Source organism: Poromitra crassiceps, assembly GCF_964638095.1.
Source record: "Poromitra crassiceps genome assembly, chromosome: 3".
Classification (NCBI taxonomy): domain Eukaryota; kingdom Metazoa; phylum Chordata; class Actinopteri; order Beryciformes; family Melamphaidae; genus Poromitra; species Poromitra crassiceps.
The window spans coordinates 23,650,622-23,674,086 of NC_139625.1; the positions used below are offsets into that span (position 1 = coordinate 23,650,622).

The 23,465-nt window shown below is 42.4% G+C and overlaps 1 protein-coding gene across 2 annotated transcripts; it reads left to right on the forward strand.

The window, feature by feature from the left end:
- Positions 1 to 922: 922 nt before the first annotated feature.
- On the forward strand, positions 923 to 22,862 carry LOC310773408 (synaptosomal-associated protein 23-like). Of its 2 annotated transcripts, none has more exons than XM_083633284.1 (8): positions 923 to 1,055; positions 5,556 to 5,664; positions 10,370 to 10,411; positions 11,584 to 11,632; positions 16,936 to 17,053; positions 18,250 to 18,426; positions 18,796 to 18,940; positions 19,849 to 22,862. In XM_083633284.1, exons 2-8 carry the CDS (start codon positions 5,614 to 5,616, stop codon positions 19,909 to 19,911), a joined length of 645 nt encoding a protein of 214 aa, XP_083489410.1. In that variant the 5' UTR covers positions 923 to 1,055; positions 5,556 to 5,613; the 3' UTR covers positions 19,912 to 22,862. The 2 variants fall into 2 exon arrangements, with proteins under 2 accessions (XP_083489410.1, XP_083489409.1); XM_083633283.1 differs by lacking the exon at positions 923 to 1,055 and adding an exon at positions 2,103 to 2,180.
- Positions 22,863 to 23,465: the final 603 nt, after the last annotated feature.

The window sequence follows — 23,465 nt, forward strand, 5'->3', positions numbered from 1 at the left end:
AGCGGCAGTGACCTATTTTGTGCTGCAGCACCAGAATTAAGTGGAGAAAATGCGCTACCAGGCATGTAATTCTAATTGACGTTTTAAATAATTTACAAGCCAAAAGTCTTTGTTACAATAAAAATAAATAAACCAGAAAAATAAATGTATATGTTAATTCTAAATGTGTACGCTGCGCACTACGCAGAATATTAGACCAAATCAGCGGGATGTTTACATTTACTTCCGGGTACCCCTGAGGTCCACACATTATAATGGCGGTGGACGGCACAAACTGACGTGTTGAAGACAAAAACAGACAAAGAAGACAAAAATGGTTCGTCCGTGTTGTGTTGTTGTTTAATATCATTCATAACAACACTTTCACTAACGTTAGTGGAGACCAGACTAGCTAATTTACCTGTTGGACCAGACTAGAGTAGACTTGAAGCTAAATTAAATTGACGTGGCGTCAGTAGCTCTGTCTGTACCAGGCTCTTTCTCGCCGAGAAGAGCCTGGTGACGCGAGGTTACTCTGTCTGTAACGTAAAAAAACAGCGAGTTTGACAGACAAACAAACGTTATTAGCTAGCTAACACTACATAAAACAAACACAGAAGAAAGGCTAGATACGTCGGACAAGCATGTTTACCAACCGTTTAACCATTTAAATTGAAAGTAGTCGGCCGAAAACAACGAGAGGGTTTGACAGCATTTATTTGACAACACGCACATTTAAACCTGCCGCCTTCCCCAAGTGGTACCCGGAAGTAAATTTGTTTACATGGTGACGTCACGGTGATTTGGTCTTATAGCATATCGCTTTCTCCACGCTCTCGTCCCCAAACGTCACATCTCGTCAACTTGGTTCGTTTATACTTCCAACTTTGTAATTCCGATATTTCCAATAGCACGTGAAGGCACCACTCGACACACTTTTCCACTTTATCGGAGCCAGCAGCCAGCCAGGCAGACAGACTGACTGAAGGAATCCAGAAGTTGCCACTGCCAAGTTCACATACCGTGAGAAGGAAGGGGGAGTTCCGAGGCAATACTTAAAACAAGGAAGGTTGACTGTAAGTATTAACGTCTTAGATAATCTTTCTTCTTTTCCACCCCCAACATATTTGTTTGACGGGTAGTTGATAGAAAGCGGAACTAGCGCTAGCTAACTAGCGAGCTAGCACACGGACCCAGCTCGCAGATACCCGGATCCTGTGTGCCAACAGGACACAGCAGCAACTTTTCACACAATGTAAGAACATGTGTAACGTTAGTGCTTTGACAGAAACTTTGACACACACGTTATCCACCTGTTGGTGTTGATTTATTCCATTTATTCTGTATTAAATTGTTATTTGGGGACTTACCAACCATAACTTTTGTTGTTTTGGGTGTGGGGACCTCTTTCCCGTTTCTCATTCAGCCTAAAAGTAGCTAAACGTCACCTGTTTATCGAGTGACTAACGTGAAGTAGTTGCTCAGCACTATTTGGCTTGAAAGTCCATGTGTAACGTTATAGCACAGAACCTCTTTAAATTTAATACGATGGAAATGATTAACCGTCTGCTACAATGTCTCGTGTCCCTTTGTTTATGATTGACAGCTGTAAGTTAGTAGAAAAAGCTTGACACGTTGTCATCTCTAGTCTCCACATTATCTTTTTCCATTGTCCGGACCGTTAGATGGGTCCACTCTTAAGGTCCACTCCATCTACTATGAATCACCTCATTAAATGGAAAGGAATTGCTTCAAAATGCCCCCATTCTATGAGGTGGAGTCAGGTGGAGTTCATAGTAGATCGGCTGATGAGTCATATTCTGATGAAGTGGTTTGGGTTTTGTCATGGCAGCATGATGTCATGCATGCGCTTGTTGTTTGTGTACACACATGGCAGAATTTAGGCGGTCAACCCCCCATCCAACATATTTCACAACACTGCCTTCAATGTTGTCATCATATCGGCCAATGACCATTGAAGTGCCAAGGACTTGAACTGCGAGAATAAAAGGCCTCAAAATGTGGGGGGAAATAAGCAAAGACGATGTCAGAGTTTCTTGCAGCTTGAGCTGGAGGAACAGGTTTGAGTTGAAGAACTGGAAATGTGTGTCTCTGTAGGAAGAAATGGGCTAGATAGTAGATAGATACTAGTTGTTGGTGCTGTAAGGAGCTGCACTGACGTTACACGGCAACATGAACGGGTACGTAAAGGCTTTTTAAATTAGGTCCTGTTACAAATGTGGTGTAGTGTCACAGCTTAGTTTTTATGAGGTGTTTGTGGGTGTGTGTGTGTGTGTGTGTGTGTGTGTGTGTGTGTGTGTGTGTGTGTGTGTGTGTGTGTGTGTGTGTGTGTGTGTGTGTGTGTGTGTGTGTGGGTGTGTTTGGTGTGAAAGCAGGGCTCACTGCAGACTAGTTGATGGGCTCAATCTCAATTGCATGATGTGGGGGGGGGGGGGGGGGGTTTCACCATACAATACACCTTTTCATTACCGGGCCATGTGAGTTTAAATCCATGTCCAGCTATACTGGGAGGCTTTTTGATATCTGCGCTATAGACTATTTTCACGCAATTGTGTTGCTAGGTATTCCGGAACGGTTTGAAACCTAGCTTATTTCCTGTCAGCTATTGTATTAGCATACACTGTAACAGGAAGTAAGCTAGGGGCAATTTAGAATGTTTATGTTGTCAAGTTAAAACCGTCTATTGGCACAAGTTATTGATCTGTCAGTGTTGACATGTTCTGACGGTTCTGACCTACAGCGCCGTGGCACCATCATGTTATGATTGAGGACAGTAATTTGTGCAAACGAGTCCAGTTCCAGTGTTTGAGCTGAAAAGCTCATGTTCAGTCAGAGAAAGCAGTCAAGGCCGTGTGAACCGAGTTCCGCCTCAAAAGAAAAACCGCAGAGTCAACAACATTAAATCCTCGGAACGGTCTGTCATGCATCCATTTTCCCTGTTTTTCTTTCAGGACCGTCAGTTGCTGCAGGTTTAAGGGAACTTAAAGTTCAGGGGTTATTGCGTAAACAGGAAAATGTCGTTTCAACTCCAAAGGAAGAGAGGACAGCAGGAGAGGAAGGAGAATATATGGATGTGAAGTAAGGCAGTGTTTGCTGACTGTCAGTACTTCCTAATATGCTACACTTACAAAAAGGAGCGGACCTTTGCTCATAATGGTTAACTGGCACTGCAGTCTCTTTGTACCACAGTACACATCAGCTTCATTCTTTGCTCGTGACAATCTTTATCTCATGTTGCCACAGTTGCTACAAAGCCTGTCGAGTGCCTGTGTCCTTGGTCTTTAACTGTTACTGTTCTCTAGTGTTCTAGTGATTCAGCTTCTGAGAAAGGACTTCTCCATTTCATCACACAGCCTTTTGGTTAATGTTGTGAAAGGCAACACGTGACCGTGACCACATCATGACGCGTTTTAGATCGAAGTGTATGTACAACAATTTTAGCCAATTGTGCAGCTAATTATGGCTACACAATTAAGCACATACCCTGATTTTAGTTTTTAGTAGTCATATCAGCAATATTGAAACAGCTAATTTTATTTTGAATATTCATTGTTGGTTAACCCATTGATACCTGATGCAGCATTTGCATGTATATCCCTCATTTGTGTGTGTATCCCTTTAAAGGGATACACACACAAATGCCGCATCAGGTATCAATGGGTTAAAGAAGTTACAATGTAAACTGATATGTGATGAGATGCCAAACATATTTTGTTTGTCAATCATTACATCTAATAATTGTGACTTCAGTATCTGGCAAAACTCTATGGAATTATCATTTCAGGCTTTGAACTGATTGACCTCATAGCTGGTTTCAGCCATGTTTCGCCAACACTAGTAATCCACTTGTGCCAGCAACCAGCATGCAATCTCCTGAGCCTGATTTCCCTATCGCAGCCTCCTTGTCACTGTTCCCTCATTGTTAGCATACATTCTGCTAGCTACATTGTAGCTAAACTCTTTACTAACAAGGAACTGCTGTAGGCTCACATAAATGTTTCTCCTTTGTCTGTGGAATGGATCTTTGTTTCCTTCATCAGCAAGCCTCTTGTATGGATTCAGACTCCTAACGCTCCTTCAGGGGCAGGAAGAGAGCCTGATTTGTTTAGGTTTTGCATCTTTTTTTCCCCTCTCATATGGACGCCAATGCACATTATGTTGTTGTACTTGTGCGATCAGATTCTATAGCGTTGAATGTGTTCTCCATATTTAAAATGAGACGGTAGAGAAATAGCCTACAGCAATGCATCCTCACTAACTGCACACTAATGTGCTGTGGCATGAGAGTGAGTGTGCCTTAAGTTTGATCTCAGCTGTAAACAAATGTTTTTATAGACATTAATGTCAACAAATACACTAATTTACATGAATTGGTATCTGCTTGTGGTATCACTCAGTTAATTCAGGGTGCTTTCTCACTGGGAATGATTGCTTTCGTTTCGTTCCGCGCCCGGGAATGATTGCCACCCCCACTGGTCAGATTTCACATTACAACATTTCTTCCGCGCTCGGAAACGGAACAGAGTGCACTTGCGTCATCAACTATGCCTGCAGTGTATCCTCGCCCGTGTGTTGTCTATGTGGTTCGGAACGGTTGGCTTTCACATTCGCAAGTGTTCCGTGCCCGGGCACGCCAAAGCGCTTCCCAGACCACCTTTTCAAGTGAATCCTTTCACAGTTCCTTCCTGGTGCGGAACGAAACGCAACATTCACACTCATCAAACGTTCCGAAACTGGAGTTAATTTGGGGACAAGTGTGATCGGCAACGGTACTGGGGCACCAGTGTGAAAGTACCCTCTGTTTGCTCTTTGGCATTGATTTTGCTTTTTTTTTATCTTGTATGGTCAAGGTCTTTCTCATTGGCCCACAGTGAAGCATCCAATCCAATAATGCCAAACACTGTAAACATGATATTGTAAACTACAGAAGCAATGAAGCTTCACCACCTGTGATCACAGAATAAAAGACCATTAAATGGATGCCCTCTTGGTAAGCACTATCGCCTCACAGCTCGAAGGTCGTGGGTTCGATTCCCACCTGGACCGATGTGAACACTGAAGGAATGCGTGCCCGTCCGCATGTCCTCGAGTGCCCACCGCCCGGGTGGGGTCGGCAAAATGGCCTTTCTGTGTGGAGTTTGCATGTTCTCCCCGTGCCTCCCGGGGGTCTCCTTCATATAGGAACCCCCTTCACAAAAACATGCAACATCCTGGTTGCTTATATGGTTCCTCCTCTGATCGTTAAGGGCGCCTGTTCAGAGGGAGGGGAACTGGTTGGAATAGCGTGAACCTCCCACGTGCTATGTCCTACCGGTGAAGCTCCCTCGGGCAGGTGAAAAGAAGCGGCTGACTTGACTGCCCATGTCTCGGAGGATGCATGGAATCAGTCTCGGCTCTCCCCAGATCGGCAGAGGATGGAGTAGCAACCAGGATTGAGTAATCAAATGAGCACTAAAACGGGGGATAAAATGGGATAAAAAATCGGGGAAAAAAAACATAAAAAAAAAAAAAAAAATGGATGCCCTCTGAGTGACTTCTCTGTCTCCCTCTTCCAGGCCTCAGAATATTGAGCTCGGTGCCACCGGAGAAGCCTCCAAACAAGACAGCAGCAACATGGACGACCCAGAACAGATCACCATCAGAGCCAACCAAGTGACCGATGAGGTGTGCACAGCACGCACACGCACACACACACACACACACACACACACACACACACACACACACACACACACACACACACACACAGAAGCTTGCTTAATTCTTGTCGAAATGACAAATGCTCAGATGCTAATTAACCACAAACTGTGCTGAAGCAATCAGGACAGCACATTTGTCTAAGATGCAAAATTGGAGTTGTGCAAATTCAAATGAACCCACACAAACACTCCAGCAGCTGAAAATACAAAGTCTTCTGCATAGTTTTCTGCTTCATTAATGTCCAAAGTACAAACGCTGACTCGGATGCAACACATCCACAAATGGAACATTGCAGATGACCTGCACAATTGTAATTAACACATCAGCCACATTGAAACATTTCACTTCACACACACACACACGCGCGCGCGCGCGTGCACACACACACACACACACACACACACACACACACACACACACACACACACACACACACACACACACCCTATACTTGAAAGTAGTGAAGATGTTGATTAAAGATCCATGTGATAATGATTTGTTCATAATAACCAGTTATTGTGATTAATAATAGTGGTCACAATTTCTAGAATAAAATAGTCTAGAATCTTTTTAGCCATAATCATGCAGAAGAAGCAATAGAGACAAAGTTTTCTCATAAGTCAGAAAAACTACAGTAGGACGAAATTAATATGCACTGCACTCTCACTCACTCCTGGGCATGCAGCAGTATGGTAGGGTTGGGGAGGTAGGGGGGATATAATTAGATTAATTAGATTCACAGTTGTTTATTAAGCTAGGCATTGATATGAAGTGTGTGATGCTTTATGCCTAATTTAGCCTGATAGCTCCCTTATCCCTCTGTGGCTTTGACATTTTTGAATGCTGTCAGCTATATCTAAGCCTTTTATGATCAAGTAGATATTGTTTAATCAACACTCCAGGGCATCATATGATCAGCCACCTGATTCAAATGGAGGCAAATTGACCTGCTCTAGCTGGGGATTTAGGTGTGCACTTGACTTTCCTGTGATTCTCACTGTACTAATCTAATCTAAACTTGTGTGTGTGTGTGTGTAGTGTGTGTGTGTGTGTGTGTGTGTGTGTGTGTGTGTGTGTGTGTGTGTGTGTGTTCTTTTCTTTTTCTGTTCTTTTTTCTTTTTCTCTTTGTATTAACATGATTTTCTCTTCTTCTCTCTTCTGCTGCTGCTGCCTGGTTGACTGACATCTTGTTTTGTGTGGTGGGCGTAGGAGATCGTAGAAGGGTCAGTGCATGGCATGCAAGGGCCTACAGTACTAATGCTAAGCACTCATATAACTGAAACACTCACACAACAGTATTTTGTTATGATAGAAGGCAGGGAGCCTCCAGGTATTTAGCAAGTCTAAAGCAGGCTGTGTCTAACATTGATTTATCTCACTTGAAGCCTTTGCTGATCTTTCGTAAAGTTAAAACTTGCTTTGTTTAAAAGTCTTCGACACAGTCTCCAAGTCTCCTCTCAATCAAAAAGTGTTTTTTTCTTTCTGTGTGCTATTTTCCTAGTCATCCTCTCAGCTAAATTGTCAATTGTCATAACTTCATGACCGATTAACGAATCGTCACAAAACTTGGTACAGACATTCAGAGATCATCATAGACCACGTGTGTGACATTTGGTATAGAAGGTATTGAAAGATGGCGCTATAATTAAAGGTTTAACATTAAAGGCCATAACTTCTACGCCGTTTGTCTGATTTTCAAGCACGTTTTTTCCACATGTTCAGGTCAACCTGCTCTACAACTTTCTCACTGGGACCCTCAAGGTCCACCTGGAAAATATTCCTGAAAACAATATGAGGCTATAGTCTCAATCGATCCCAAACATCTCTGCTTAATGTAAAATTATATTTCAGACAAGCTATTATGCAATTTGACAAAAAGGGAACATGACAAACACAATAATACCTAGAAAAGGGATGAATTGTCTCTGTGTCCTCACAACCACTGACACTATTGGCCAAGATCAAATTCATTTGGCTAAAGCTTGAACCCCTGCCATTGCCGCTTGTGGAAAATGTGTCTATTTTGAGCTGAATTAGCCAAGTTAAAGGATTTTATGGGACGTAAAGTCATGTGTGTCCTCCCCCCAAATTGATGTTCTAGCTAAGCCAACAGAAGAGCCTGGCTAATTTCAACACATCCTTGTCCCTAGTGTTGTGCTTGTCTGTTCCTCAACTCAAGAGCAAAGTGAACATAGAGAAAATGAGGAATGTGTCCCTGCTCGCTCGCTCTTGTTAACGGTTCATTAGCGGTGCTGACTGGAGTCACGGCCTCAGTGGGCTCCTTCACTCCTCTACCCTCGTCTGTTGTCATCCACCTCTCTCTCTGAACACCGCTTGCTATTAATAGAGGCACAAAGGTTCGCTCACCTCACCTAAACTGACTGCATTCCATTTTGTCGCGGAAACGTTTTTTGTGTCTGTGTGCATGTGTGGCTGTGTCCACCTGTCCGCATGTGTTTTCTCCTGCTTGTGTGTGCGTGTGTATGTGGGTGGTTGTCTGTGTCTTCTAACTTATTGATTTCCCCCCCGTTTGTCTCAGCCTATGCGTCACCTGATCAGGCAGTGCAGACACTCCCAACACAATGAGAAGGCCCTATCTAGTTTACGGTTACACACACTTGCGCTTTTATCATTCCAATCACACAAGGATGCACAAAATGCCAGCTGTTCATGAGATCTTCAAAAGCAGATATGGAAGCGGCCTGGCTGGCATTGTGAAGGTGTAATCCAGCCTCGGTGAGCATGTAAGCCATGTGAAGCCATGCAGAGGGAGAGGGGGGAAAGGCGATCAATGCACACGCACACATTTACACAGATGAAATAAATGGAGACACAGGAGATGTGCAACACCTGTTTTCAGGCAAAGTGTCCACACTTAGCTTGAAAACGTTCGACACACTTGGGATGCAAACTAGTCACCTTTAGGTGACTGTCACCGTTTTGATGCCAAAATAGGGCAATTAAAGTGAATGTTAGGGGAGTCGTTTTGTGTCTGCTCTGGTATCTATAATCATTTTCACTCTCCATGTGTTTGCCTCCTACATACACCGATGTGATATTGTAGCTTTATACACTCACAAAACTACTTCTATCGATTTTCTGCCGGCTGTTCTCATGTCTTTATGAATGTGGACACCCTCCCCCCCCTGTGTTTATTCTTATTCCTTGCATGTCTCCTCTCCCTGGCTCTGTATTGTAGTGCATCATGTGTCTCATTTCTTTATACTCCCATTGCTCTCTGTCACTTGTGGCTGCGTTCACAACAATCAATACGTTTATGTAAAATGGCAGCATGAACCGATGCCAAAAGGTTTTATGGGTACAAGGAGATGGCTTTTGACAATAGCCAGCAGTTACTCATGCCTGGAAAATCAAATGTAACACAAGATGAATGGAGGGCAGACTTGGCGTCAAGACAATTTACAATACGTTCAGTTTATGGGCTGAGGAGCACATTTCTGCTTGAAAGGTAAAAATTATGGTAAATAGCACCGACAAGTCCATCCTGCTTAGCTTAAGCAACAGAGACTGGAATCAAATGTGTTTTGTTTGTAATTGGGCAGTCTGAACCTAAACAAAGCAAACCGAAAAATCCAACAAAGTAAATGTTTCCATTATTGTTCAGACCAAAGAGAACAAACTGTAGGTGTCTCTCGCTCTCTGAGAAGTGGGTGAGAACTTCTCACCCACAAACACTTTCAGAGAGAGCAAGAGACACCGACAGTGAGGAAGCTTCTCACTGAGAAGCTTCCTCACCTCTTCCTCATAAGGCCTATAAGGCCTTGTCGTACTTCCGCCTCAAACCCCTCGACGAATGCGTCGAGGGGTGCGCTGCGGTCGGCAAGCCTGCGTGCAGCTCCTCGAAAATGTGGCTCAACGCAGCTGATGCGTTTATATAAACGAGTATAATCTATATACATTTGGCAATGTGGACTCTGTCTGCCCTCTGTTTCAAGAATTTTGTCCGACCACAGCTATGCCGTTTTATGTGCGATCGGGCTGAAACCTTCAGGGGGTGTAAAGAGCACCCATGCGGGTGACCTGACTGAGCTGGACTTTTTTAATTAGGGCAATTGCCCTAATTGCCCTAAGGTTGACGCTATAGTTCAGTGATGATGTCACTGATGATGGGGAAGTTTACTATGGGCCGCGGACAGTGCTAAGCTGAGAATGCTTTAAACTCTGTGAGTAGCCTACAACATGTTTGTTTGTTCCTCAGCGGGATCGCCACAGCCGAGAACGCGCACAACACTACCAGAGTTGTTTTTGTGTGTGAACCCTTTTCCCCCCGGAGACCGGCATAGAAGCTTCGATTATGATCGAAAAGCGTCGACGCTCTAAATATGGTATTCGGGACAGCCCTATCGAGATGCCTAGTATAGATGGGGAGATAACAGGAGAGAGTGAAAGCTATTACCAAATATATGCACTACATTCTCTCCTTGGGCTAACATCTAGTCATTGAAATCCTAGTGAAATCACACAATTGACTCATTTTGTTGGGGAATCCCCTGCGACCCCTCGTCAAGCTGACGTTCGAGTGTATAGGACCAGCTGCCGCCGGAAACTAAGACTCCAAGTTGAGGCGGAGGCAGAAGTATATTTCTTTACTACATATATTCTTTACTATGTATATACTTTACTAACACCTCCTGTTGTTCCTCCCTAGTCCCTGGAAAGCACACGGAGGATGCTGCAGATGGGAGAGGAGGTGAGATGTTGACAATGTTGCTGCTCCAACTGACACTACATACAGCACTGTATCATCTTACATGTACTGCTATTGTGACAACCACAAAGCACCTATCAACTTTGTTATCAGTGGCTCTAACCCGGGTTGGGATCAGATAAGTTTTAGTTCAGTGAATCGTAAGTTCAAAATTATAAGGTTCTTTTGTTCAAACTGAAATATTCATATTATGTAGCTCCTCAAACTAGGCTTGGGTCGTATCTATTTTTTCATACCTGCCTGACATTAGACCCCGGTATTTGACGGTATTAGTTTCAACAGCGGGAAGGCGGGGGGCTTGTAACCAGACAATAGTGTTTCTTTTCTACCTCCAAATAATTATTATGTTTGCTAAGATGCCGTTTTATAAATTCATGTCCATCAGTGAAAAGTAGATTGCAACTTCTATGTTTCAGAAAACTTTTTTCTTTTTCTTTTTACTAGCACAATGTCCTCAATGGAGAATGACAATTAAAGGAATGAAATGGACTAAAGTGGTCTTAAACAATAATAGTGTTGCTTGTAACACATTATGGTTGCCTATTAATAAGGTTAAAAGGTAGCCTACAAATGGCGAATAAGATTAAATAATAATAATGTAGGCTCTGCCCAGCACAGGAAAGGACACTTGTGACTATTTGGCTGAACAAAAAAAATAGAAAACTGTTTTGAAAGCATTTAAAATCATACCTTCGGTATTTCTAAATACCCCGGTATACCGCAATACCTTAATACCGCCCAAGCCTACCTCAAACTATTCTTTACTATATGGCTGAAGTTAGAGTTTTGAAAATGTTTTATTGAAGGGCATGAAAAATTAAATAAAAATAGAAAATGTTACATTATTTTGAAGGGCATAAAAAATATAATACAAATTGAAAAGGCGACATTCCTCTTAATGGAAAGTGAACACTTGTAATTACCTAAATCTGAAAAATACGCCAGAATGAAACTGCAGTTCAATTATGACTGAGTGTTCATTCTCACTTATGAATATCAATGGACTTTAAAAATGTTCTTCTTAAAATGTTCATTCTGAACAGAGCCAGCCTCCTAATTAATTTAGAATGTGTTGTGTCAAACCACAGTTCTTGCCATTCTTTATAATACAAAAACCTATCTAATCTTTCTCTCTGTGTTTCTCTTGTTTGCAGAGCAAACAGACTGGCACCAAAACCCTGGAGATGTTGGACAATCAAGGAGGTAGATACAACGTTAATAATATGATATCACTAGCTTTAGTGTAATTGTGACATTAAGCGGAATAGCGGATGTGATTGTGCCAAAATATCGGTTCAAGATACAATGCTTCAGCATGCGCTGGGACGCGTCATCAGTGATGTTAACTGGGGTCGTAAGGTGTTTCGGGTCTGTCCAACATCATACACCCTCGCCCAGTAGAGTAGACCCAGCCGAGGCCGATTAAGACCCCGACCCTCGTCCCAGAAGCAGTCGCTCACGGATCAGCCTTCCTACTCTGTCTGCAGCGTTGCCCGCGGAAGGGTTGATCATGCCCAATCCACTGCAATAGAGCTAGTGCTACACCGCAGCATTGAAAGACCCTTCGGTGCATGGAGGGCTAAGGCTCTGTGGGTTTCTCCCGGCCGCGCTCCTCCTTCGTCTCACCAGACCCTCCCAAAAGGCAATCCTACTATGCCGTACCATAGACAAAGCGGATGCCTCAGGACCTCAAGGGGTACCTCGCTCTAGCCTGAAGGACCCCAGGCCGCGCCGATCTTTATACAGCTTTTCAGGAGGCTAATCCGTAGCGTTTGTGGATTTCTCCCTCACGAGAGAGCCAGGCTGGGGTGCTAACCCATCCCGTACCGGGTGCCGTCTCTCTGGCCGTCAACTGTCTCTCCAGCTTGTCACCAATCTATACTTGGTTGTCACCTAGACTATTCCTAAAGCCGTTTTCCCACATGCGTACCGGAAAATTACCTGTAAGTCAATATCGGACATTTCCCTTCACACCTCTCCTCTGGCATGTGGGAATCTATCAGCGAAATTGCCTGTATGTGGGGGGGGGGGGGGGGGGGGGCGGCACTGCAGAGCGGGTGGGGAGTGACGTGTCAGCAAAACTCCGAATGGTGAAATAAGTTTGCTTGTTTATCCGTTCACCTGCGTCGCGTTGAAGCACTTTTTACAGACTGGCTTCATTTGATGTGTCCGGGCTTGCCTTGGCTGTCGGCAACGTTGCTTAGTCCCTGTCGGGCTGTGACTGAAGGAGGAGGACGGACTGTGGCCAGAGAGCGAGCAGAGAGGAGAGGGGAAAATCAGCACACACACACACATGAAGCTGACATAGGCTACTGCTCTTATTATCACAAGATCATTTCGCCAGTTTGCTTTAATGTGCGCAAATGATTAGATTATGCCCGCTGGAACATTAAGTAACGTGTGTACACCTCGCCCATGAGAGTGTCGCGCAGAATATGAAGATAGACTAAACCGGGGACAGATCATGACAGTGTTATGTACCTCTGCGCTGCTGCGTGAGACTAGAGCCGTCTGGAAGCGAGAGAGTTTATTTTGGGAAGATGCTCTGAACAATTTTGACGACGTGGAATGGAAGCGTCATTTTCGCATGTCCCGGTATTACGTGCTGAGTCTGGTCCGACCCGCACGCAAGATCACCCGGTGGCGAAAACCACTGGAAGCGCGTTTGCGACTGGCAATAGTCCTTTGGTGGTACGCAACACCAGGGGAATATCGAACAATCAGCTGTGTATTTGGTGTTGCACTGTCTACTGTGTGCAACCTGGTCCACGAAGTCACAGCCCACTGATAGCGGAAAATGACTGGACCCCTTTCTCACCTGTCTGTCTATCGCGGCATACCGCTCTTCTGACTAGCTCAAAACTGGTGAAATGGCCGCGACGACGGGGTCGCGCTTATACCGGCACGGCGCCTTTCCCACATGCAGCCATTTGACCACGTTCCGGTCATTTTGCGGTACAAAGCGCATGTGGGAAAAGGGCTCAAGTGTCACTGGCCATGGGAGCCATACTCATACGGTTCAAGATACAATGCTTCAGCATGCGCTGGGACGCGTCATCAGTGATGTTTACTGGAAATGTTTACTGGAAATGTTATTATTGTATTATTGGTGGTATGTATGCCACATACAGACATTTTGTTTAGGCCCCTACCAGCTGATACTATTGGTGTAGCAATGTATTCGCTAGCACCTTAGTGCCTTCAGTTAGTGGTCTATCTATGTCCCAGAACCAGTCTCTTGTATTTATACTTGCTAAAAACATTTTGTTGCAGTTGTACATCAAGTAGTTGCAGGCAACTTGAACTGCTGTCTTACGCTTGGTTTACCCCATAGGCATCTCAGAAGAAGCACTTCAGGGAAGCTTTGAGCAGGAGCCTTGTCATTCACACCAGAAACACTGTGTTTAGTCCACGCCTCACTCTGTTTTGCCCTGCTCCCGCTCACAACTGGAGCAGTGTCGCTTCAGCGTGGCATAGCGTGGCTTCAGCGTGGCAGAGCATGGCTTCAGCGTGGCATAGCGTGGCTTCAGCGTGGCATAGCGTGGCTTCAGCGTGGCATAGCGTGGCTTCAGCGTGGCATAGCGTGGCTTCAGCGTGGCAGAGCGTGCGGCTGGTGTGATTGGTCTCGCCTGTTAACAAGGACGCTGAAATGAAACTGCTTCCACTGCGTTGCTTCAGCATAGGATTGGCATAATGGTGTGTTCGGCCCCTTATAATTATTACAGAACGTGGATTCCTCACTGCAATGTTACAGTAAAGTTTCATAATCAATTGCTGAAGGTTAACAGTTAATTTGATTAATTAAGCTGTTGACAGGACAACTGTCTGTGCTTGCCATTTAAATGTACGTTTGTTTAAATTCGTTCAGCATCCTGGTTGAGTGGAGTTTGCCGTGTTTAAGCACCGTGATTGGCCTGAGGTCTAAACACGGCCCAGCCGGGAAACAGGAAGCCATCTCACGAAGCAACACCTCTGAATGACACACAATAACACAGCATGGTTGTGGCGTGGTTGGCTTGTCTATAGCACGGTAACATATCGGCATCGGTCCGATGTTGCAATGTTAATATCGGTTATCGGTATCAGCCAAAGTTTTCCCATTGAGAGGAAACATTGTGATAAATCTATGATTTATGGACTTTTCCAAATGTTTTGGAAGTAAAGAAATGCATTACCTCTTCAAATTCATATAGTTTACATCTGTTTTTTAGTATCTACAAAATGTTATTATCATATAAATGTGTTTTTATACAGATCATATCGACATCGGTAAATATCGGTTATCGGCCATAACAGCAATGTTAATATCGGTTATCGGTATCGGCCAACATTTTCACATCGGTGCATCCCTAGAAACATTTATTATGATGACATAGATTGACCTGCTCATGTAAGAAACTGTTATTATGATTACATATATTGGAGCACGTAAACTGTCGTGCATCACCCAGGTGGGTCCTACACATCGATGGTGGATTACTTGAGTCCCCCCTCCCCTCCCCTGATATGTGAAGCGCTTTGAGTATCTAGAAAGACCCTAAATAAATGCAATCAATTATTATTATTAAACACACACCATGCAATGATTATAAAATCATCAAATGTAGGCCTAAACTGTTTACATTAACTCACTGTAATATTGTCTATTGTTTACTGGGCTTTTTTTTTTGTTATTTGGTATGCTGATTGTATTTTGTGTTGCAGTACTGTATCGGCATCTGGTGTACGAGATGATTTGCCAGCTGTGCCAGGCTGTTATGCCGTTCTGTTGGCTCTAATTGGCTCTAATGTGTTTGCATCTATATAAGCTAGAGTGTGTTTTAATGATGCTCTTGTGTCTGACAGCGGAATGTGCACGCGTCGCGTCTGCTTATAAGAGGGCAGCGTGCCAGATTGAGATGCAGTCAGTTTTGGTACCTGTAATTCTACAGCTTGTAATAAAGTGGGGCAAGTTTATAGGGGTGGGAATCACCACGATACAATACTATCACGATACTTAAGACACAATACAATATTATTGCAATGTAAAAAAGATATTGCAATTTATTGCCTTTACCCAACTGCAAATTATGTCCCCATAGGAAAATACTTTGTCAACATCTGTTTTATTTAATATGATAAAGTTTCCAGTCTGTTCATCCCACTTCAATCTTTTTTATTGAAGCAAAATGGGATTGTCATAGAGAGGCAAAGTGAACATCACTTCCTGCTTTTCTCCCTGTACCAGCGCTGAAAAAATATGAATGGCGGTGAACGTTACTTTTTTGATCCCGTTTGAATTGTGCCACGGGGTGCCACTGCCAATGTTAATTTTGTCAATTTAAAACATAACTTTGCATGTCAAGAAAGTCGCAGTTTGTCGCCAAACTGTTGCACTATAAGTTATAAATCAGAAAGACTACATACATTGTCGTCTAAGTGATGTCACTTTCTCTACCGGCAAGTCAAGTCAAGTCAAATTTATTTGTATAGCACATTTCATACACAGATGCAGTTCAAAGTGCTTCACATAAAATGGATGACATAAGAAAAAATAAAAAAAGAGGATAAAATAGACATTTCATAACAGTTCTGTCTTTATACTGTAGTTTGGATGCCAAGCATACCCTCTACTGGTACCTTGCGTCTTCTGTTGCCCGTACATGCCACAGCATTGGGTTTGCATAAAATCGGATAGAGGCAATTCAAAGTGCTTCACATAAGATGGTCCACACAAGAAAATAAGAGAATAAAAAAGCTGAAGACCGGCGACATGCCACGAGCTATGTAGTTTTTATACTAAACTAACCCCTACGTTTCAGTTTGACGACAAACTGCGACTTTCTTTACATGCATGTTTTAAATTGACAAAATTAACATTGGCACCCCATGGCACAATTCAAACAGGATCAAAAAAGTAACGTTGTTCTACGTTCACTGCCATTCATATTTTTTCAGCGCTGGTACAGGGAGAAAGCAGGAAGTGACGTTTCACTTTAACTCTATTTCTCCACGCACCGTTTAGCTGCAATCGGCGGGGTCAAACGTAGGCTACTACTTGTGAGCAAATAATGAATAAACGTATTCCAACGTGGTAAGTAGGCTTAATTTAATTATGTACAACAAGTGCAAGGCTTCAGTGCTTGATTAATTCAACACGAGCCATTAATGTTTTTTTCTTTTGTGATTATCATTTGAATGCAATCTACTTTTTCATATGGGGATCCTATATGAATGGTGACTCGCTGTTTCCAGAGCGCTGATTGGTCTTTCATGGGGTTTGATCTTATCCTCTGAACTTAACCTGCTCAGGAGTAGGTTAGCCGTGCAGCATAAGTTGCCATGGAGTTGCACGGCAAACCCAGGGTTAAACCTGAAGTTACCTCGCTAAGCCACTAATCTTGCTTCGTGGTACAGGCCCATAGTCTTGTTTACTGAAATGAAACAAAACTAAACACTAAGTCCAGCTCCCACGACATGAAATATATTTAGGGGGTGACATGGTGTGGTGTGTCTCTGTGTTTCAGAGCAACTGAAACGTGTGGAGGACGGCATGGACCAGATCAACCAGGACATGAAACAGGCTGACAGAAACCTGAATGACCTCTCCAAATGCTGCGGCCTCTGCGTCTGCCCCTGTGACAGGTAAACTGCACACTAAACCCTGGTGAAGGCTGGAATTAACAGTTGTAATTTTATTCATTAAAAAAAGACACAATTCCCATTCATTGCCAGGTGGAGATTTATTGTCGTCACACTTTGTCATACATCCTGATCACATCTTAATTATTGCTGGAATGTGTTGCTTTTAAAAAGATTTAAATGTTTTAGTACTTTGTTTTTCTTATCTAAAGACAGCCGATACTATTTTTGAACAACCCCCCAAGGTTTGTGAATGCATTCCCTACCTAGGGCTGGGTATCGTTAAAAGGTTTTTGGGACAGATACCAGTTTTTTCTTGATTTTGATACTGGTGCGAAATCAGTACTTTTTCTGGTACTTTTCATGAGGCACTCAACTCTATTCTAGAGACTAGTTTGCAAAGTGCGAGTAAGTTTACACTGGGAGAAGATGCGGAAAATTATCACTTTTTTCCCGTACGTACTTTCATCATCATGAATACATTGCGGTGGGATACATAAGACCCACACCGGTATGGGGCGGCTTTAGCTCAGGAGGTAGAGCGGGTCGGCCAATGACGCAAGGGTTGGCGGCTCGATCCCCGCTCCCTCCCAGCTGCTGTCGTTGTGTCCTTGGGCAAGACACTTAACCCTCCTTGCCTCGTATGATTGGTATGAATGTAGACATGAATGATGGTGGTCGGAGGGGCCGTTGAGCGCCGATGTGTGGCTGCCACGCTTTCGAACCACCGGTACGAATGGTGTGAACGAATAATGATTCTGTGAAGCGCTTTGAGCACTTGGAAAGGCGCTATATAAATCCAAAAATTATTATTATTATTATTACCAACCTGCTTCACCCAATGCCAAAAAAGTACTGACCTTTCTTACCCAGCCCTATCCCTACCCTGTTCTTAACATGCCAGGTACAATGTACTATGCTGCGCATACTTAAAAACTATTCTCATCAAATCATATATACCAATATACAGTGTCAGTGTGTGTGCACAGTGTGTTCTTACCTGGTTCTAAACATGACAAAAAAATCTTCTCAAAATGCTTTCACATTGGAGGAGAGGATACTTTGATGAATACCTAGAGATAAGGTATGGAAAAAATGAATTCAACTTCATTATAATTAATATAGTAATAGTAACCTAGTAGTAATATTAGTTGCCATTTAGTAGTCTTACAATTCCACAATCCCCCCCTTCCCCCCAGGGTGACGTCCATAGAGCACGACTCGAAGTACAAGCGTACCTGGGGGATCAGAGGAGGAAGTCAGACCGGCAGTAACGTGGTTGACGGCGGTGTGATCTCCAGGCAGCCCTCGGGTGTCCGCAACGGCCAAGCCCCCCAGATGAGCGCTTCGGCACCCTCGGGACCCTACATCAAGAGGTGGGGCACACTTCCTGTCCTGGACATTTCAATACCTTCAAAATCTTTAACCACAACATCATCAGAAAGATGTTAACTGGTATTAAGTTAGAAGACGTGTTCATTCCAAGTGATGAGTTACTGTCTGTCAAATGTCTCATGAGAAATTATAATCCCCAAACATCCAAACTTTTTCTCAAAGAAAATCATAAATGACTGAATATATTTAGAGACTGTAATAAATTATGCGGATTTAGGTGAATGCTACAGGCCAGCATTTACCTCCTGTAATGCTAAATAGAGCTAATCACGTGTGGCGTGTTGTGATATGCTTGAGACACAAATTTCCCCAAATAATAAATCTGGTTTCATTTGACATCTGTTGTATAGGATAACCAACGATGCACGTGAGGATGAGATGGAGGAAAACCTGGATGCAGTGGGCGGCATCATTGGCAACCTGAAAGCCATGGCTACGGATATGGGCAACGAGATAGACAAGCAGAACAAACAGATTGACCGCATCACAGACAAGGTGGGAGTCACTTTAATTTGGTCTCAGCATGACCTGGGTTGGGGATGTAAACTTTTTCTTTTATGGATTTGCCCCTAGTGGCTGTAAAGAGGCATGATAGTATCGAAGCTTAATTAGGGCCATATGGAATCCTTTTTATCTTTTTCCAAATTCCATTTCTTCCATTTTAGTTTAGGGGTTAGGATGAATATTGTTTTTGTTTTCTTAACGACTTGGTTCTCTCAGACAGCCTCTTCGACATGTTTCTCAAAGTGAAAACCAAGTTGTGAGGTGACGTAAGGGTTCCACGCAAGACCGACCTCCCCCCCTTCCTCAAAACATCCCAATCCAAAACGGAATCATTTCTCTAGGGCAATTATTAAATAATTGAGGTTACTACAATAATTTGGTCTACTTTTGATTTTGATAATTAGGCCTACTATTATCAATTTCAGCAAAGTTATGGAAAATTCCGCAATTTTCCATCTTTTACAGTTGATTACATTTTTATTTTCAAATTCCATGATTCCGTCCATTTTTTCCGTTTTGTGGAAATCATATGGCCTTACTCAAAGGCCGATTAGGGAATTAAAGTTGCAGTAGGCAATATTATTTCATTATAATTTTGGTTGTAGGTCTGACAAAAAAACGTGTTGTTCGGGTTCTAGTCTCTGCTATGTTGCTATGGTTATAACATTCCATTGATGATGTTGTTTAAAACTACCTACTGCAGCTTTAAGTGTATCTGATTTCACAATATGGGTACAATATGTGATTCTACATACTGTACTGTGTAGAATTCTGTCTATCCTCCCCTCCCCTTCAAACTATTGTAGTATATTTATAGTGATAGAGGATTGCTTTATAGAGAGAAAGAAGTAGAAATTGATATTGCCAGCCCTCTCAACTGTTCCATCTGTGTCTTTCAGGCGGACATGAACAAAGTTCGCATTGATGAGGCGAACCAGAGAGCCAACAAGCTGATCCAGTAGACAAGGAAACCTGCCAGTTTGATCCATCAGCCTTGAGCCTCTGCCGCATCACACATGCACACACACCATGCATACTTGCTGCACGCACAAACACACACATACACACACTTCACCACAAAGAAATTCAATCAGGAAGAACATTTTTCGCTGGTGCTGCCCTAGCCTTTTCTGCAGCAACATGTAAATAGAATACACGCATACCCTCCCACACACCTAATATGCCTTCTTAAAAATTGTCCTCCTCACTATCAACCATCTACTATTTGACACATCTATTCGTAGTGATGCTGGACATTGAGAAGCAGCGTGGGCATCAGAAACTGCACCAGAGAGGAAGTGACTGACTGCCCATCACTGCTGTTTGATACCAAATATACCCCAGCCTGTCATATCGTATCTCAGCATTTACTGGAAGAGCAGCAGCAGGGGTCAACTGCTTTTCTTCCTCACTTTCCCTCTGTGTCTCCCTCTTATTCTTCAAGTCAGATTTGGTAGCAAATCTGAATGGTGTCGGGTTTGTTCAAAACTTCACAACATTTCTGAATGTGTGTCTCTGGTATGTGTGGATGAGGTCACCGAAAGAGATGTACTGTACAGCACATTCACATTCATTTGTGTATCACCCACTGTTGGTCCTATCTTGATATGGCTAATTTAGTCACACAATTTATGGGTTATTGTTCTGTAACAAATGCATCTCATTCAAAACATATTATTGGTTCATCATGTAATTAACTTTATTGTATCCATTTGTATTATTTTGAGATTAAATGCTTATTTAATTATTCTTATTAAGCAGAAATGACTTGTGAATAAAGTGGGTGGAGTTTTTTTACGCTTTCTTCCCATGTCATTTATGCCATTTCAAGTGTAAACGCTATTTTGAAATATCAAATAATGTGCTTTGGATTGAGTCACGGTAAAAAAAAAATGACCCGGATGTCAAAGCATCTCCCCCAGAGTAATAGCAATTTTTATAGGAATGTTATTTCTTAATTTTCTTACTGATGGAACGTCTAGAAGTTATTCTGATTGTCTGCAAGAAAATTGGATGGCTCTGACTTGCTGTTAGAAACTAATTTATACCATTATATAGGTCAGTGATTTATACCAACCAATTGGCCTTTAAATGCGAAGGAGAGGTTGACAACCAGCAAGGGACGTTCATCATTACCCCCTTGGGGCAAGGCAACTTGTTTACTTCATAATAACACTGAATATGGGAAAACATAACAATGATAACGCAGGATTTTTAACAATAGATAATTACCATTATCAGATTTGCCGTTGCCACAAATGGATCAAATGCTGTACTTCATTGTTCACGTCTTTCATTAGATATTTCATTCTGACTGCAGTATTGGTGTCAACAACAAGCATGGCTGTTTCTCGAATGCCTACAGTCAGTCTGTTTATCTAACCTCGTTCTTCTTGACCTCCTTGGTGCTTCATATCGGTTAATGGCACCCAGGAGGTTGTTTGCGGTCTCTGCAGGGTTCCTACATGTCTGGAAATGTAAGGAAAATGAATTTGGAGTTTTAGAATTGCCCTAAGTCAGCGGTGGGCAACTGGCGGGCTGCGTGCGCTCAGTGTGGCCCCTGGGTCAATTTCATTTTTTTTTTTTTTACAAGGCCGACGTTTTTGGTTAGGTTAAGTTAGACCACTCAAATCTGTGTTTTTATTTTACTGTACATCCCAGAACATGGAACATGCTAATGTGTTAGCATTGTCCATCCACATACCGTACTGTTTAACGTTAGCGTTTGAGCTAACGCTATTGTATCAAACTATATCCAGGATGCACATTGCACATGCAACTTTACTAATCTGATTAATATGACATATTTGGGTGATGTACCCCATCAAATTGCTGTAGCGGGCTGTTTTAAAGCTAGAGCAAAGTTTCTGGAGTCGTCTGAATGGAAGAAAGTACACGGTCACAATCTGGCCCTCTGGTAGTGGACTTTTTTTTTGTGGCCCTCTATCATCAAAGTTGCCCATCCCTGCCCTAAGTAGTCTACAAGCGTGAAAACAAAATTTGAGGCCTGATACACATGACTGTTACAGACTCCACTGTCATTTCTCATATTGTGATCTTTGTCAACAGTATGTCATACTGGATACAACCCAAAATATCTGAATCCAATTAAGAAATTAGTCTTGAAAAGTGTAATTTTGAAATGAGAGAATGTGCAGGAACCCTGGCTACTTAGAGTAGAGCGTTCATGGTTGTGTTGTAACAGCCATTGTACCACAAACCACTCCTCTCGCATGTGTTCTGTAAAGAGACAGTTTTCACTGCAGAGCTAAAGTGAAATAACTGATGATGGAAAGCATAATTTGTTTGTTGAAGCCGTAGCCCGGCTGAGATGATATTGCTGGCGGCAAGATGCAAAAATATTTCATGTAAATTTTGTTGTTCAGGAGGGTAAATTTAGCAGCATAATCAGTCCTGGCTGGTTCTGTTAGGCCTCGCTGTGGAAAATTGGCTAATGATCAAGTAATAAAATATGCTGAAAATATCACTTGTATCCATCTTGCAGTTTATTTGTTTGGAAGAAAAATGATCATCTGTCTGCTCTGCTGCAGGCGTACACCTAGTGAGATTGTAAAAACTGAAATGAGCAGTTATTCAGGGCCTTTTAATGCTATAAGTGATTATCTTCACTCTTCAGCTTATGTTACTTGTCAGTTGAGATCTAATTAGTGTAGCCTGAGGCCGCTTCTGTTTGGAGGCTGTTTATTCACTGTCTTACTAACAGCCACTGGAATGTAAATACAACAGTTTTGCCTATTTTGAATATGTTGACATTTGCAACTTGTCTTATCTGAAATTAGCATGGTTAACGGATGACTGTTAAACAACAGAGTAATCAAAAATTACTTATTTCACGCCTGCCTGAGTTTCAGGCCTCCTGTTTAAAATTAAAATTGTTTATATTCAATAAATGGTCTTCTCAAATTGATTTTGTCACACCTTTTTTAATGAATGAAATACTTGTTAATTAAGATTTGTCAAAGGTACAACTATCTTACTATAGAATGAAGGAAACTGTCCAACCGGCAGAGATGGGAAGTAACTAAGTACAAATACTTCATTACTGTACTTAAGTATGATTTTCAGGTATCTACTTTTAATTATTTTTCTGACAACTTTTACTTGTACTCCCTACAATTTAACACAAATATCTACTTTCTACTCCTTACAGGCTAGTTAATTTAGTTTTAATGCATGACAGACACTAACCTTTGTCTCTTGTCTCGCACTCCCCCCAGCTTTTACACGTTATGTTCACCTTTTTCATGGAAAAACCATATCACACAAATTATTATTCAAAGTATAGTCTTTATACTGTACATCTTAAAACATGTTTGGAGGCGATCTTTTAAGTTTAATAGTCTTTGAATTATATTAATATGACGCACGTTGCTTTGCACAGAAACAACCATTAGAAATACTTCTTACTTTTATAATTTTGAGTACATTTCAGTCTACTTTTTTTACTCTTACTTGAGTAAGCAAGTTGAATCAGTACTTCTTTTACCAGTCTTCT